The 12,834-nt window shown below is 35.2% G+C and overlaps 1 protein-coding gene across 2 annotated transcripts in view; it reads left to right on the plus strand.

Annotated features, from left to right (window-relative positions):
• The window catches only part of LOC132548104 (paxillin-like), a 69,957-nt gene extending 58,649 nt beyond the window's left edge, over positions 1–11,308 (plus strand). For both annotated transcript variants that reach the window (XM_060211930.1, XM_060211931.1), the window contains exons 3-10: positions 3,136–3,355; positions 5,078–5,264; positions 5,524–5,734; positions 6,153–6,422; positions 6,939–7,112; positions 7,471–7,586; positions 8,149–8,263; positions 8,644–11,308. In XM_060211930.1, coding sequence (XP_060067913.1) covers positions 3,136–3,355; positions 5,078–5,264; positions 5,524–5,734; positions 6,153–6,422; positions 6,939–7,112; positions 7,471–7,586; positions 8,149–8,263; positions 8,644–8,910 — 1,560 coding nt within the window. In that variant the 3' untranslated portion in view covers positions 8,911–11,308. The remainder of the gene's footprint in view (positions 1–3,135; positions 3,356–5,077; positions 5,265–5,523; positions 5,735–6,152; positions 6,423–6,938; positions 7,113–7,470; positions 7,587–8,148; positions 8,264–8,643) is intronic.
• Positions 11,309–12,834: the final 1,526 nt, after the last annotated feature.

Consider the following 12,834-nt stretch of genomic DNA (forward strand, 5'->3'; position numbering starts at 1 on the left):
AGCTCAGTAAAGCATGTGATGGGCTTCTAGCTCACTAAGTATTACACTATGTATACTGTAACACTATTAGGTGTCAATAGCTCCCTCAGTAAAGCATGTGATTGGCTTCTAGCTCACTAAGTATTACACTATGTATACTGTAACACTATTAGGTGTCAATAGCTCCCTCAGTAAAGCATCAGCCAAGTATTGACCATACAACTTCAAGTGACTATCAGAGGTGTATGGTTCAATCCCTACCTGGGCTATTTCTTCCCTAGGAAGCTGAGATTACACGCTGTCCAGTGCTATCTTGGTTATGTCCTCCTCTGACAAGATGCTTGATTTTGATAGCACATGACATGCCCCCTGTATGTTGTGCAGTGAGTTAGCCAACTAAAGGAAGGCAATGATGTAAGGGACACTGCATGGTAGTCTAAGTTATGTGGGTACCACAGTATTCCAGGAAATAACCTTACTGGTTTTGCCATGATATTATTACTCATCAGAGATTGGGTGAACAGAGTCAGTGACCTTATGTAGGTGCTGTGGGTGGCATGGTTGTTCTGGGGTTGTATATAGGTGATTTACAGGGTTGCTTGTGGTGATTAATGGTATTCATTACGTGATGCAGAATACAAAATTAATTCAACAGACAGAATCCCTCACGTCATGAGTCCATCAATCCAATAAGGATAAAGCATGCAGTCTCAATCATCTTTTTCGTTACCATTATAGAAGGCTAATAGAAGCTTCAAATACACAGGCTGTTTACAGGGTGATAAACACAAATACCCAGGCTGTTTACACAGTGATAACCAAACAAGTTATATAGCTCAGCCTCAAATACCCAGGCTGTTTACACAGTGATAACCAAACAAGTGATATAGCTCAGCCTCAAATACCCAGGCTGTTTACAGGGTGATAACCAAACAAGTTATATAGCTCAGCCTCAAATACCCAGGCTGTTTACACGGTGATAACCAAACAAGTTGTATAGCTCAGCCTCAAATACCCAGGCTGTTGACAGGGTGATAAACAAAACAAGTGATATAGCTCAGCCTCAAATAACCAGGCTGTTTACACAGTGATAAACAAACAAGTTATATAGCTCAGCCTCAAATAACCAGGCTGTTTACACGGTGATAACCAAACAAGTTATATAGCTCAGCCTCAAATACCCAGGCTGTTTACAGGGTGATAAACAAACAAGTTGTATAGCTCAGCTGCAAATACCCAGGCTGTTGACAGGGTGATAAACAAAACAAGTGATATAGCTCAGCCTCAAATAACCATGCTGTTTACACAGTGATAAACAAACAAGTTATATAGCTCAGCCTCAAATACCCAGGCTGTTGACAGGGTGATAAACAAAACAAGTGATATAGCTCAGCCTCAAATAACCAAAATTACACAGTGATAAACAAACAAGTTATATAGCTCAGCCTCAAATAACCAGGCTGTTTACACGGTGATAACCAAACAAGTTATATAGCTCAGCCTCAAATACCCAGGCTGTTTACAGGGTGATAAACAAACAAGTTGTATAGCTCAGCCTCAAATACCCAGGCTGTTGACAGGGTGATAAACAAAACAAGTGATATAGCTCAGCCTCAAATAACCATGCTGTTTACACAGTGATAAACAAACAAGTTATATAGCTCAGCCTCAAATACCCAGGCTGTTTACAGGGTGATAAACAAAACAAGTTACATAGCTCAGCCTCAAATACCCAGGCTGTTTACAGGGTGATAAACAAAACAAGTTACATAGCTCAGCCTCAAATACCCAGGCTGTTTACACGGTGATAACCAAACATGATTACATAGCTGAAAGCCTCAAAAAGACATTTTTTTGTAATACAAAATGTACAGGCAAACTAATTGTTCATGTGATGGTATTAAACACTATTATGATGATTTCGTGAAAGGCACAGAAAGACATTTTTCTGTAATACAAAATGTACATGCAAACTAATTGATCATATGATGGTATTAAACACTATTGATAACCAAACAAGTTATATAGCTCAGCCTCAAATACCCAGGCTGTTTACACGGTGATAAACAAAACAAGCTATATAGCTTAGCCTCAAATACCCAGGCTATCATATGATGGTATTAAACACTATTATGATGACTTCGTGAAAGGCACAGAAAGACATTTTTCCGTAATACAAAATGTACAGGAAAACTAATTGATCATGTGATACTACAGATATTATATTTACTTCCTGTTTTACTTTAGGTTTGGGAAACATTCTTATTTTTTGATCAGAAGACTTTCACTAAAATGAAAAGTTTTCCCTTTTTTGAGTTTTCTATACTTCAGTCTTGCGAGAATCAATGTAACATACTTATGTAACAGTAAAAACTTAGAGTGTAAAGATAATGCTGGAGAATGATGTTATATACTTTATTATTTATCTCTCGACACTTATTTACACAACCACATTAACATAAACAGTATTGATTTACTACTGCTTAGTGAATATTCTTGTATGTGTTTGATAGCTCCAGAGTAAATTGCTATAACATGATATGCTTTCTGACGGAGATTATAAGTTTAGGAAATCTATAAATGTATTCAAAATAGGAAACGTTTCCCCACAACTGTCAAGAGGGATATCGACTCAGATTTGAATGTTTACTGATGATTAACCCAGCATCGATATAGAAAACAAGTGATTCTAGTTATACTATACAGTCAGGACTTTAAAGTGTTTAGGCCTGTTACCAAATATTTTGATAGTTTTGACTCAGTAGCTGAAGAATTTTGAAATCGATAAAAGTTATTGAGTAATTGCTATACAGATACAACCTGACTCACCTGTCACATTCTGTATTCTGCCTGATCACAGTGAACCATTATTGGTCTATTTCTGTTTGTTAACAGGCACCCGTTTTACTTCTCATGGTTGGCAATCCTGAAATATTTCAATGTTAATATGTGATAAACCTGGGGTAGTGTTCTAAGTGTGATGAAGGATGTTTGTGATCTTTAGAAAGTACATGTATATAACTGAAATGTGCAGAGATATTATACCTCAAGACTTTAACGAGATTACAGGTGTACATTTGAAAATGCAATTGTAACATATTTATGATCGGAGATATTGAATTATATGATAATAATGATCATGATTTTGTTTGACAGCCATTATATGAAGGACAGAGTGTGACTGTAATCCGTGATCGAACACCAAGTTCGGGTACCTCTCGAAGTTCAGACCCATATTTCGATAACAAATCTCAGGCATCGCCTCCAGCACCTAAACAGATGTCGACATTGACCAATAACCTATCCGAGCTGGACCAGCTCCTGCAGGACCTTAATTCGGCCCAGTTTATGGCTGAGGTTGACAAACGGAATGTCTGTACGTATCTGCGATAATGTTCTTCAAAATTTGTCTGTGCATATGACTTAGGACAAATTCTATGTCTGTATTTGATGAAAAACCAAGTACCTGGTAACCATAATGTATCACTTGTAATTTTCTGTGTACCTTCTCTCATGGTTTGTCTATAGCTATGATGCAATAATATTGATGCATTGATCTTTTCTTCATATAAAAATTACAAAAAAACTACGACTGTGTGTCTCTAATACTGGTATATTGACAACTCCTGTATCAGCAGGCATGATATAGATCTGATCAAAACAAAGCCTGTGATTTTATCTGATGGAAAATAATGTCTCTAACATTATATTGGTTATAGAAAATAATGGAATAAGTAATGATAGACTTATTGTATCAATGATTTTCAGCTAATCAACATATTGTAAGTGGAGGAGGAGGAGGTGGAAATGGTAGACTTATTGTATCAATGATTTTCAGCTAATCAACATATTGTAAGTGGAGGAGGAGGAGGTGGAAATGGTAGACTTATTGTATCAATGATTTTCAGCTAATCAACATATTGTAAGTGGAGGAGGAGGAGGTGGAAATGATAGACTTATTGTATCAATGATTTTCAGCTAATCAACATATTGTTAGTGGAGGAGGAGGAGGTGGAAATGGTAGACTTATTGTATCAATAATTTTCAGCTAATCAGCATATTGTAAGTGGAGGAGGAGGTGGAAATGGTAGACTTATTGTATCAATAATTTTCAGCTAATCAACATATTGTAAGTGGAGGAGGAGGAGGTGGAAATGGTAGACTTATTGTATCAATGATTTTCAGCTAATCAACATATTGTAAGTGGAGGAGGAGGAGGTGGAAATGATAGACTTATTGTATCAATGATTTTCAGCTAATCAACATATTGTAAGTGGAGGAGGAGGAGGTGGAAATGGTAGACTTATTGTATCAATGATTTTCAGCTAATCAACATATTGTAAGTGGAGGAGGAGGAGGTGGAAATGGTAGACTTATTGTATCAATGATTTTCAGCTAATCAACATATTGTAAGTGGAGGAGGAGGAGGTGGAAATGGTAGACTTATTGTATCAATGATTTTCAGCTAATCAACATATTGTAAATGGAGGAGGAGGAGGTGGAAATGGTAGACTTATTGTATCAATGATTTTCAGCTAATCAACATATTGTAAGTGGAGGAGGAGGAGGTGGAAATGTTAGACTTATTGTATCAATGATTTTCAGCTAATCAACATATTGTAAGTGGAGGAGGAGGAGGTGGAAATGGTAGACTTATTGTATCAATGATTTTCAGCTAATCAGCATATTGTAAGTGGAGGAGGAGGAGGTGGAAATGGTAGACTTATTGTATCAATGATTTTCAGCTAATCAACATATTGTAAGTGGAGGAGGAGGAGGTGGAAATGATAGACTTATTGTATCAATAATTTTCAGCTAATCAACATATTGTAAGTGGAGGAGGAGGAGGTGGAAATGGTAGACTTATTGTATCAATGATTTTCAGCTAATCAACATATTGTAAGTGGAGGAGGAGGAGGTGGAAATGATAGACTTATTGTATCAATGATTTTCAGCTAATCAGCATATTGTAAGTGGAGGAGGAGGAGGTGGAAATGGTAGACTTATTGTATCAATGATTTTCAGCTAATCAACATATTGTAAGTGGAGGAGGAGGAGGAGGTGGAAATGGTAGACTTATTGTATCAATGATTTTCAGCTAATCAGCATATTGTAAATGGAGGAGGAGGAGGAGGAGGAGGAGGAGGAGGGGGAAATGGTGGGAAGGCACGACCACCTCCACCTGTAGCTCCAAAACCAGCCCGTAACGAGAACAGGAACACTGTTGATAATCTTTTGGACCAATTGGAAAGTGCACTTCCAGAGAGGGCGAACAACTACAAAGGGTAGGTATAGAATGTGTAACAGCTTTGTCATAGAGGAACAGCAGTTATGTGGAATAGCAGTATCAACTACAGGGGGTAGGCATAAACAATGTAACAGCTTTGTCATTTACAAGTTATAGTGTAGTCCTAGATAAGCAGCATCTGCTTGGAATAGGTAAAGAGTAATTGTACTATCTAGCCCTGTGTCTGCTAATTGTTTGTAAAGTGATAATTACTAGAATTACTTTGGTGATGTTTGTGATTTGTTTGTATCTCACAGCCCTGAGCCTGGTGACAATGATAATTATGAGTACACCCCTGACCAGCAGACAAATCAAGCACATACAATGAACAATGGTCAATCTCATCAAGTCAACAATGTACAACGCTACAACCAAAACAACATGGTGGCCACACAACAACAGTTACCTCCCCCTTCCACAGCCACCAGGGAGCTGGATGACCTCATGGCTACGTTATCTGAATTTAAGGTAAAGACAGGAGCATCATTCGAGGATTCAAACTTTTTCATTAGCTCCAATGGTTTAAAAGAAATACAAAATGAGGAAGAGTTTAATTCAATTTCTGAAATTCATGAAACATTTTGTAATATATATATATATATTATATTTATATTTTTTTCCACTTGTAATATTGAAATACATATTTTGCAATCATTTATTAGGTGTAGCTAATGTTAATGAAGTTATGATAGGTATGACAACTATATCTGCACTTATATCTTCTATCATTATTGAAATTCTGAGACTAATCCATCAACAGATCTCTCCTTAGTAAACTGACAAACTTGCTTCATTCATCATGCTTTCCTTGATAGTTATCTGTATGTAAAACAACTTCCTCACAATGTTAACAGCTGATTCATACATTATATAAATCTACTTGTAGGTATCTAATGCACAACAACGACAGCAGCAGATGTCGATGCCCCATGCTCGCTCGCCCTCCCCACACAGTGAACCTTCCTATGCCAAGCCACAGAAGAGTCGCAATGCTTCACAAGGGTCTGCACCGCCAACTCCAGCCCCCCAACCATCCGGGTATGGAGGGCAGCTAGAGAGCATGCTGGGTGATTTAGAAAGTGATATGAACAGACAAGGGGTTAGTACAACCTCCAAAGGCACATGTGGAGCCTGTAACCAGCAAGTGGTAGGACAGGTAAGTAAACGAAATAGATTAGGGGACTTATCTGTTTTGGGAATAACCACTAGACTCCAGGTTTGGAAGACTTATTAATGTTTTATATCCAATTTGGAAACCATACATACAGCAAATTAACTAATTTCCAGTTGGATTAGGCAAAATTTGTTCAAACTTATAAAAAAAAAAATGGGAATTTCACTCATACTTGGTGTTAATGATCGCCAGAAAAATTCTGGAGAATGAAAACAATGGAATCTTTATATAAATCAACTTTTTGCATCAATGACTCAGGTCCATTTTTTACATAATTAAACTGCCTCTTGATAAGTATATGTGCCCATAATATATCTATGTGGAAATTATTTCTTGCGCAACCTCAAATCATGACATGTTGTCTTTATAAGCATAGTGTATGGCTACTTTTTGGAAATATTTATCGTGCTTTGTCTGTGTTGCCAATGAATAGTACATTACATGTATTGACTGCTATTTCATCTGTCGGTTCTGATGTTGGTGCTGTGTATATTACAGGTAATAACAGCCTTAGGAAAGGTATGGCACATCGAACATTTCATCTGCTCTCACTGTAACCTGCCCCTCGGTACCAAGAACTTTTATGAACGAGATGGTGGTGCTTACTGTGAGGAGGACTATCATCGTCTTTTTGCCCCCAAATGTGCCTATTGTAATGGCCCGATTGTAGATGTGAGTATCTTCATTCTTATGGCCTCATCCAACAATGAATGCTAAAACATTCAGCAATTAACCTATATCTGGTAATAAGCCCACCCGTATAGATTGCTATTTAGAAAAAATGTTATAGCATTGTCCTGTCATTACCCCACACCCTGGCTCTGCCTTGCTGAGTGTAGATTTAAGTACAGTTTTGAGTTCTCTGCTGGTTCCCTGTATATTTAAATATGAACACTGATACAGTGACTGAAGTTTCGGGCCAGTATACCATTGCGATCATGATAACAGTCAGATAGTAATGTATTAGAGCACTTTAATTTTTAGAAAAAAAAACAGTGTATGGTTTGTTTAACTGGTAAAATCATTGCAGAAATGTGTGACAGCCATTGGCAAGACCTGGCATCCGGAACACTTTTTCTGTGCCCGTTGTGGACGACCATTTGGAGAAGAAGGTTTCCATGAAAAGGACAACAATGCTTATTGCAGGTATGTGTCATGGTGTAGTTGATATTATAGTATGAATTAAGTACTGTAAAGGACTTTCATTTGTCAGTAAAATGGAGTAAAGGCAAGCTATGCTAGCAGTGCTGTATTTATTATAAAAGTATTGTAAATTACACATAACTGTAAATATATACATATCTTGTTGTTTAGAAGTCACTCATTGTTTAGAAGTCACACATTGTTTAAAAGTCATACGAAGTATTTTGTTGTACAAAAGTAAAACATTGTTGTAATGGACTACTATAACTTGCACATTGTTTGTTGTACAAAAGTAAAACATTGTTGTATTGGACTACTTTAACTTGCACATTGTTTGTTGTACAAAAGTAAAACATTGTTGTAATGGACTACTATAACTTGTACATTGTTTGTTGTACAAAAGTAAAACATTGTTTTAATGGACTACTATAACTTGCACATTGTTTGTTGTACAAAAGTAAAACATTGTTGTATTGGACTACTATAACTTGCACATTGTTTGTATGCGAGTAATTCTTCTTTGTTTTATAGATAGAAATACATAGTATATTGATTCTGTTTACAGACAGGACTATCTTGAGATGTTTGCTCCTCGCTGTGGAGGGTGTGGAAATCCAATCCTGGATAACTATATCTCTGCCCTGAGTCGACACTGGCACCCAGAATGTTTTGTATGCAGGGTCAGTGATCATGTCTTCTTCAAATCTTGTCATATTTATTTCTATGTAGATTTTATTGTCAATTTCATTGAAGTAAACATGAAAGATATGTCAGGAAAAAGCTAAAGAATGCATGTCCATTGATAAATTTCAGCAATATTAACTAAAGTAAAACTAAAAGTAACATTAAAAATATATAGTATTCTGAATCCTGGCATAGTGCCATTCCAACAAGAAAACAAACAAAAAAGTAGTATTCTGGGAATTGACCAAAAATGCTTGATAATGAAAATATCTATAAAAACCAATTTGACTGTACCTTTCCAAAATTAGTATTTTATGGAAGTAAGTAGCTATTGCATAACCAACCAAACAATATGTCCCATTTTGTCATTTTGCAGGAATGTCACATGTCCTTTGGAGGGCGGAGCTTCTTCGACCATGAAGGTCAGCCTTATTGTGAAACCCACTACCACTTAAAGCGTGGTTCACTTTGTGCCAGCTGCCAGAAGCCAATCACTGGTCGTTGTATCACAGCCATGTTCAAGAAATTTCACCCAGAGCATTTCGTTTGTGCTTTCTGTTTAAAACAGCTCAATAAGGGAACATTCAAGGAACAGAACGACAAGCCCTACTGTCATCCATGTTTTGTTAAACTTTTCGGCTGATTTTTTAATTGGAATGTATTAAAAGATTGATAGAGTGTATTTAAAAAATTACATAGAATTTTACTTCAGAGTTATATGATCAGTAATTCTTCGGGTGATTTGAGAAATACACCCTCAGTGATATATACCAGTCTTCCAGCAACTGCTGCAGTTACTTCTGCACCGAACAAATTTCTACTGCTGGACTCCTGCACTGTGTGTGTATCACTAGACACTCTTCTTGAGTTTGTCTACTGCAGGACACTCAGCTCCAATTCATGTTGATCCATAGACTGTTGCAGAGTGTCATATGACTAAGGACACTTTGGCCCATGTCCGTTGCTAGGTGGGATAGGTTGATTTATGAGAACTATGTTTATTTACTGCTGAGCTTTTATGTAATAGAGGAAACACTTTCCTACTGTATGTAGAGAAATAAGGACTTGACTGAAACTGTAATATTAAAATAAATTAAAAAGAGCTTGATATACTATCTAACTATCTTTAGTCTTCACTTTTAAATTTCTAGGAATTCCACTTGTTGGCTAATTTGTTTATAGGCATGGATATCACAAGAGTTTACTGGTAGAGGAACATCCGTAATGATTTGTTTAACAAAAACTGATGTCGCTATGGGTATATGCAACATGTCACTGATTTTAGACATTGAATTTAAAAGAATATTTCACCTGGTTTGGTATTTTTTCTATTAAGCCATCATTGGTTTATTATTTTTATTATTGTTTAACACATTTAGAGCATTACTTTTTTTTTTTGTCTGTGCTATAGTTTTGCATGTGGATGATCTACCTTGTCTCCCCTGCCACCTTACTTTAAACTGTCCCTATTTCTTGATAAGACAGTCCATGTTGGTAATTCAGGGTTGCAAGGTGCATCTGATTATTATTATATATTTTTATGTGATAATTTATTTCTATACAGGTGAAAATAATTATTTTCTTGTAAATCTTATGATTGTACTGTTATGTTGTAATGCTGATAAAGTGTTTGTTGGTATTTCACATATTTGAACTTTTTTGGGTCAATTTCAGACAATACATTAATGAAAGAATGTACACAACCTCTTGTCCAATTAAATTGATGAAATGATACAAAATTTTGCAGAAAATTTTTATTTTCCTTTCAACATTAATTACTTTTGTGAAAAGACCATGTCTGCCATGGACAGGTTTCTTGTTTACAATCGATTACAAATTCTTTTTTTATGAGTTTTTTGTTTAAATCATTGACACAAAACTACCAATGCCTCCATTTCATGTTTGACATTGTGTTGTTAAGGTGTTGTTGGATTTGTGCCTTGTTTGTGATATTGACAAACTGGTTTCCATGCCAACACTGAAAATGTGGACTAACCATGGACAACCAAATATTATGCATTATGAGTTAATGATAAATCTATATCATAACCAAAACAAATTGTCATTATACAGTTTCTCTTGAAATGGAAATTTAATTATTCTGTGTATAAGGCTATATGGTTTGAAGAGTTTGGTTTTTACAGAAGTTTTTCCTACTACATTATGTTTTTTTGTAACACAGTTATCTGCTCTTGTACACAGGTGTTGATTGTTAAGTCATTAGTTTTCTTCAGAAAATTATGTTGTTTTTTCATGACGTTACTCTCATAAACAAATCACAAGAGCAGATAACTCTGTATTATGAAAATACAATTTAAAGCAAAGTCAGCTATCAGAAAATATCCTGATTTGAACCTTTATGTTCAGTTTCACTTCGTGTTGCGATGATCATCTTTTCCTTCTCCCATAAGAAATATGATTGAATAAATAGATAAAGACATATACAATTACATGTATATCCTTTTGATACTTTGATTAAATGATTGATCTTTTGAATGTGTGGAGAATTTTATTTTCATAGAAAAAAAAATGCCTGGATAATGTTCAACAATTGTGTTAATAATATGAAGTAGGGAGAAAGAAAACAAGCCTTATTAAGGCAAGACAAAAATACACAGACAAAATATACTACCCATAGTGGTGGAAATAGACAGGTACGCCCCATATCAGTGGAAAAATAAAGGCATGCTTATGCTGTGGGACTGGTGCCCCATGTCGCACATTTTTTAAACTACGTACAGTATATACATGGATTTATATGGTATCATAATATTTAAACTTCTATGTGAAATGTATTTTTGTTACAATGTACTTGATTATACCATAAAAGAATATTGTAAATTTCACTTTCCAAAGACTAAAGTATATATCCTGGCCGGATTTGTACTGAATGTACTTTTGTTGTATATATTATATTGTGTACCACTAGACACATACATATTATATGTAAACAAACCTTCGCTCTTTCTGTATACTCATCATTTGAGCCTCTCAGCAGAGCTGTTGCAATACGCTTCAAATAAATCACAAAATATATACAACAGAGTTGGTTGTTTTTTTTAAACATCACACGAATATTGACTTCTTAGTTATCTCCCTTCCAAACTGAATTTGGTAAATAAGATTACGCCCCTGTAATTGGTCTGTACCACAGGTAACGGTTTTTTAATTTTAAAAAATATATAGAGTGAAAATTACAGGTTTAACCACCAGTAGAAATACTTACCAAAGACAATTTTAATTGATCAAATTGTACATATGATTTATCATATACCAGGTTAATCAAAGTACTGAGAGGCCTATTGTGTTAAAATGAAAGACGCAAACATTGGATGCTTAACATTACATAAATTGAACCTCAAATCGCTTTGCATTTCTTCTAAAAGTGTTACAAGATAAAGCCACTGGTTTTCACAATGCTGATCAATATGGTAAATGTTTTTAATGAATGTCAAAGTAAAAGTTTTAGTGTTAAGTCCATACAAGGACAGAGATCACAATTCAAATTGTCTATCATTATTAATTGACAATATACATATCTGTTGTTTATTGCACAACACTTAACAAAATGAAGTACACTAAAGATCCACACAGGTTATAACTTGCTATAATATTTGTAATACCAATAAAAATTTACATGAACTATCCACTTATTAAATCTGTCATCAATGTCAATACCTCAGAATTTTACCATTAAGAGTCCTACATATTCTTACAGATTATCCATATATTGTACTTTCTCAGTTTAAATAAAAACAAGCTTTCCTTTAAAATCATATGCTGCCAGTATGACTTTATGTGTAAATATAAAGAAAGTTCTTTTTGTGTTGTGTGAAATAAAATTAATGGACTGCTTATGGCAGCTTTCACCAACGAAAACCATATAAATATGTATTACAATTGATAAGCTCCTATAAGCCACAAAATGCAGAATTGGATTGTGCTAAAAATGCAGGATGGATTTGTGCAAATATTGTTTTGTAGAGATCAGAAATGGGAATTTTAAATGCAAGCATCTGCTTCATCAATAATTTTAGAAAGATGCATTTTTACCATGAGAACTGAGCTGGTAACAAAACAGCTAATGATGCTAACAAGCATTGAACATATCTAAATTCATACATGTACCCAAGTCGAGAATAATCTTGGTTCAAATATATGAGAGAATAATGGATCCTAATGAATATATCTGTCTTTAGCAAAGATGTACTAATGCCTCAGTCACACCACTTGTCCTCAAACTTCTCTCTCTCTCTTTCTCTCTTTTTCTCTCTCTTTCTCTCTCTCTTTCTCTCTCTCCAATACCCATGGACAGTAGCTCTCAGCTTAACTGAAATTATTTATTAAACTTGGAAAGGAACTTTGAATAAGTTGACAATTTGTGGCAATTCCTTCTTTTAACTGTTATAACAGATGTAAATAAAAAACATGTTAAGATTAACAAAGAGTAATACTATAGGCCCACTTCTGTCTTTTTCCTTCCTTATAGAGGTTTGGTTCTCGTGTCTTTCCGAAAATCACACACTCAGGAACCTCTGCCTTTCTGTATATTTATTGACTAAGTTCA

This window comes from Ylistrum balloti, unplaced genomic scaffold (assembly GCF_031769215.1).
Source record: "Ylistrum balloti isolate Yb309-2 unplaced genomic scaffold, AGI_CSIRO_Ybal_v1 Utg370000, whole genome shotgun sequence".
Lineage (NCBI taxonomy): Eukaryota > Metazoa > Mollusca > Bivalvia > Pectinida > Pectinidae > Ylistrum > Ylistrum balloti.